The following is a 4,959-nucleotide window of genomic DNA, read 5'->3' as shown; positions in this document are numbered from 1 at the left end:
GCCTCCAGGTGATCGCTTGGCTCCTCCTCCATGAGGAAATAGATCGTTCCACGTCTTGGTGAGCCACCACTTTTCAGGCTCTCTCGGGATAGGCTCCTTCAGTGTTGGAACAGTTATCTTTCTTCCCTTGACATCAGTTGGTATTTTACCCCCCATCCTAGGGGGTTCAGTAGTGATCACCGCATGCACCGGTGAAGGGCGACTATGGTCTGCATCGATCCATGCTATTGGCTCCGAGTCAGTGGAAGCCATCATCTCCATGTGAAGCTCATAAAAGTCCTCTGCTTCACTTTTCTGACTGCACTCGATCCTCCTTCTTCAGTTGTCTCTTGGTGCTTCAGACGCACCACCTTGCACTCCTCAGTTCTTCCATCCATGCTTCTCGGTTTGTGGGAAAACGTTTGACTTTCTTCTCCCATGAAGATTGTCAACTCTCCCTTTTTCACGTTTATATTTGCCTCAGCAGTGGCAAGGAAGGGACGTCCTAGCAGTAGGGGGACTCCCTTGTCTTCTTCCATGTCCAAGACCATAAAGTCGATGGGAAAAATAAATTCCCCGACCTTAATCAGTAGGTCTTCCACGATGCCCTCTAGATACACGACAGATCTGTCTGCCATCTGTAGTGTGGCTGAGGTGGGCTTCAAAGTACCACTGTTTATTTGCTTGAACACCGATAGTGGCATTAGATTAATGCTCGCGCCTAGATCACAGAGAGCATTCTCCACCTTATAGCCCCCAATGAGGCAGTCGACAGTGAAACTTCCAGGATCCTTCAGCTTGGCAGGCAGTTTCCTTTGCAGCAGAGCACTGCAATTTTTCAGTTAGATTAATAGTGTCAACCTGCCCCCAACTGGTCTTCTGGGCTATCACCTCCTTCAGAAACTTAGCGTACTTAGGCATCTGCCACAGTGTCTCGATCAAAGGAATGTTCACATGCACCTTTCTGAAGATGTCCAGAAATCAAGTGAACTGCTCATCTTTCTTCTTCTTCTTCTTCTTCTTCTGATTCAGTACCCGCGGGAATGGCACCTTTACTCCAGAAGTGGTGCCAGTATTCTCCTTTTCAGCCTCATTTTCCTTCTCTGCCACGGCAGCCTTGGGCTCAAGAACGGTATCAGATGTGGTCGCGGGCAGTGAGGGGGCTTCATAAACAGTGCCACTCCTTAGATGCACAGCTTTGCATTCTTTGGGATTTATGATGGTGTTCGAAGGGAATTTTCCCGATTGAGTAAGAGTACTCACAGTCTGGGAAATCTGGCTAATCTGTGTGTCGATGTTCTTCAGATGAGTGGCCATACTTTGCACATCTGTCTCAACCTTCTCCATCCTTTGATTGTTCTGCTCCATGAGCTTGTTGGACTGTAGCATGAAAGACTTGAGTATGTCTTCCGTGGTCATCTTCTTCGGATCATTAACCACTCCATCAGTAACTGTGAACCCCGGGGGTGGTTGCAGAGCATTATTTGGGTTTCCATAAGAGAGATTGGGATGCCATTTGTTCCCGAACTGATTATATCCTCCACTTTGAAAGTTGGGGCGGTGATTATTGAAGTACCGGTTGTTGTCCCCTTGATTCACATAGTTCACGTCCCCCATTTTTCTTTGGGGTTCTTGAGACGTCTGTCCCATTGCAATTCAGTCAAATTTCATAGTCAGCGCATCCAACTTGTCGGATAGGGCACTCATAGGATCATGATCTGTAGTAGACGCTACCCTATGCACCTTACTCCTTTCGTTGCTCCATCCTTCGTCATTAGATGCAAGCTCCTCTATTACTTCCATGACTTCATTCACTCCTTTCTTGAGAAAATTACCGCCTGAGCTCAAGTTCAATTCCCTTTGTGCTTCAGGCACACATCCCTTGAAAAATGTAATAACTTGGACTGTCGGGGTTAACCCATGGTTGGGACACCGTTTCATCAAAGAATTAAACCTCATCCATGCGTCTCTGATATTCTCTGTAGGAGTCATCTGAAAGGCAATGATCTCGTGTTTTCTCTTTATAGCTTCGCTAGGGGGGTAGAATTTCTCTAAAAATTTTTCCACCATAGCATCCCATGTTCTAATTGATCCTGGCTCCAAACTCTCCAACCAATCCTTTGCTGAATCCTCTAAAGAGAAAGGAAACAGCTTTAGTCGAACCTGCTCATCTGTCACTCCATTCATCTTTGTTGTGTTGCAAATCTGAATGAACTTGGTGATATGCTTGTTAGGGTCATATGTGGATTTGCCCCTAAAAGCAATGTTCTCCGCCATCTGAATCAGTCCTCTTTTCAGCTCAAAAGTATTGGCCTCGATGTTGCTATGGACGATTGGATTTGCCTGGCCTTGGTATACATATTGATTATGCACAGGCACAGGTGGTCCACGGTTGACCTGTTGACGCAACTCCTCCAGCTGTCGTAGAAGCTCAGCATAATTAGGAGGAGGAGGTGGTGGACCGTTGTTAACCTCTTCGTTCTCCATCAGACTAGGAGAAACGGGATCAAACTGAATATGATCCTGAACTGGTGATCGGATGGGTGAAAGATCCCTCTGATCTGAAGATGCTCCTGCGCGGGTAGGCGAAGAGGTGTGAATTTTCTGCGTGAGCCTCCTATATGCGTTCCTCTTCCGATTCGATGCTTCGATCTCAGAGTTGAAAGGTTCTAGAGGCAAGCCTTTAGAACGTGTGTGCATACATCTGAACAAGAAACAAAAATGTGAGAACTAAAAAAAAATTAAAAGAAAAATAAAGCAGTAAAATCTGAAGTGGTAATCTTGATTATTATCACGATATCAAGCTATATAACACAAAATTGTCCCCGGCAACGACGCCAAAAACTTGACTCAACTTTATTTTACCCCAAATAATACCCGCAAGTGTACGGGGTTATCGTAGGAAATAGCAAGCAAGAGTATATCGTATCCCACAGAGACAATTAAGTGTCAACTTAAGTACCACGAACTAATTTCAACTACTATCCAGACGATCAGAAATTTTGGTTTTAAAACTAACAACTACTGAAAATATGTAACTGCAGAGATTAAAGTAGAACACTTAACAAGAAAGCAATTAAGAAAGCTCTGTAAGATGATGGAGAAATATGCAGAATTCAAGGATCTGATGCACAACTCATAGCCTAACCCAATTAACACCGTTTTACCATTTAAAGTCTCCAGAATTGTTGAATCAATCACAATTGTAGATTAAACCCCCTCCCGAGGTGAGAAATCTGTAGATTAGGTGTAATAAGCGAAGTCCCCTTCTAAATCTTAGACCTAACTCCCAAAAGTTTGATTAGACTAAAGATCTCACTCATAATCTCAACTCTCCCGAGTTTTATTGAATTAAGGTGTTAATTATTCCTCTTTCAAGATTAAATATTTCATCTCCCAATTGATTGGAAAAAGCATGAGAATAATTCAAACAATTACAAGAGCAAGATAAAAATGAAATTAATTGGATTAAAACTATGAATCAATGCATCTTCACCAAGAATTCTACATAAAGTGTTTAGTTACTCATGTTCAAAGTAGAAAACAAATAAAAACTAAGGCAAACAACGGAATTCATGATACGGATTACAAATGGAGGAGGAATTGAAGCTTGAATCTTCAATCTTCTTCCAAGAGTGCTTCCTAGAGAGAGAGTGTGTTTTGCGGCTGGTTCAGAATCCCCTTTCGTTGCCCTAGCTTTTCTCTTTTTATTTTTCCTTCAGAAAAATCACGTCTGGGCTAAAAATCGTCAGTCAGACGGACCCGACCGGGGTGGAATTATTGCACATAAAATCCACCCGGTCGGGCAGAAGTCTCTGGACTCTTTATGAACAAAATTGGCCACCCGGCCGGGTGGAATTATTGCACATAAAATTCACCCGGCCGGGTAGCCCCCGGCAGTCCGCGCGGCTTTCGTAGATCGGCCATATCTCTCATCCGAACTCCGATTGGGGCGTGTGAGGTACCCACGCGAAGCTCTTTCGATGATGAAGACAATGGTACTCTCAAAATAGGATTTGGACTCCATATTGATAGGCAGATTAACGTTTGAAGTAGACCCCAGTCACGGCTTGGCTCATTTTGACCCTTTTTACCTATTTTAACTTCAAACACTGGATAAACTCATCAAAACACCTTTATAGTGAAATATGGACGTAAACTCAAGTAATATGCATTTAAACTCCAATTATCATCACGTTTAACGCCCAATAAAACAGTTAAAATACGAGTTTATCAGTAGTGCATATCGATTTGTTGTTCACAAGTCTGAAATTTCGACTATTACAGTAGGAACAACAATTCAGTCAAAGAATGATGTATTTCTCGAAAATACATTTCCTTGCAAACACAAGGAAAAGGTCTCAACCAATTCTGAGACAAGAATTGAAGAAGAAGCCACTAGTTCTAAACCATTGGAAGAAGAAGCCACTAGTTCTAAATCAGTGGATGAGGAAGCTAAATCGCGCAAGCGTGCAAGGCTCGATCCAAATGATACAGTTCTAAGACGTGGTAGTAGGGTCAGAACACCAAAAATATTTGGTCCTGACTACATTGCTTTTAGGCCCGATCCAAATGATACAGTTCTATAAACGTAGCATTTGATGGCCCAGACAGGTTACATTGGAGAGAAGCTGTTCAAAGCGAAATTGATTCAATTTTGCTAAACCACACTTGGGTGATGGTAGATCTACCTGAAGGTGCGAAACCTCTAGGTTGCAAATGGGTACTTAAAAGGAAATTTAAGGCCGATGGAACAATGGATAAGTATAAAGCCCGATTAGTAGTAAAGGGTTTTAAACAAAAGGAAGGACATGACTTCTTCGATACCTATTCACATGTAACAAGGATTACATCTATCCGGGTGCTTCTCGCTATTGCTGCATTGCACAATCTTGAGATTCATCAAATGGATTTAAAGACCGCGTTTCTAAATGGTGAACTAGAAGATGAAATCTATATGGAACAATCCGAAGGGTTTGT

General features: G+C 42.8%; 1 protein-coding gene across 1 annotated transcript; it reads right to left on the bottom strand.

Annotated features, from left to right (window-relative positions):
- Window positions 1-251: 251 nt before the first annotated feature.
- LOC121754717 lies at window positions 252-1,596 on the bottom strand. Its single transcript, XM_042150032.1, has 2 exons — window positions 971-1,596; window positions 252-807 (listed from the first exon to the last, which is right to left on the bottom strand). Exons 1-2 carry the CDS (start codon window positions 1,594-1,596, stop codon window positions 252-254), a joined length of 1,182 nt encoding a protein of 393 aa, XP_042005966.1.
- Window positions 1,597-4,959: the final 3,363 nt, after the last annotated feature.

The sequence above is a fragment of the Salvia splendens genome, chromosome 11 (assembly GCF_004379255.2).
Source record: "Salvia splendens isolate huo1 chromosome 11, SspV2, whole genome shotgun sequence".
In the NCBI taxonomy this organism is placed as follows: Eukaryota; Viridiplantae; Streptophyta; class Magnoliopsida; order Lamiales; family Lamiaceae; genus Salvia; species Salvia splendens.
The sequence above is the reverse complement of the archived record's forward strand: the minus strand, read 5'-3'. Positions and strand labels throughout refer to the sequence as shown.

Excerpts from the sequence above, each read along its gene's own strand:
- LOC121754717 (XM_042150032.1), bottom strand. The coding sequence starts at position 1,596 with ATGGGGGACGTGAACTATGTGAATCAAGGGGACAACAACCGGTACTTC. Across the intron at positions 808-970 it reads AAGAAGAAGAAAGATGAGCA|TGCTCTGCTGCAAAGGAAAC; the intron begins GTTCACTTGATT and ends GAAAAATTGCAG.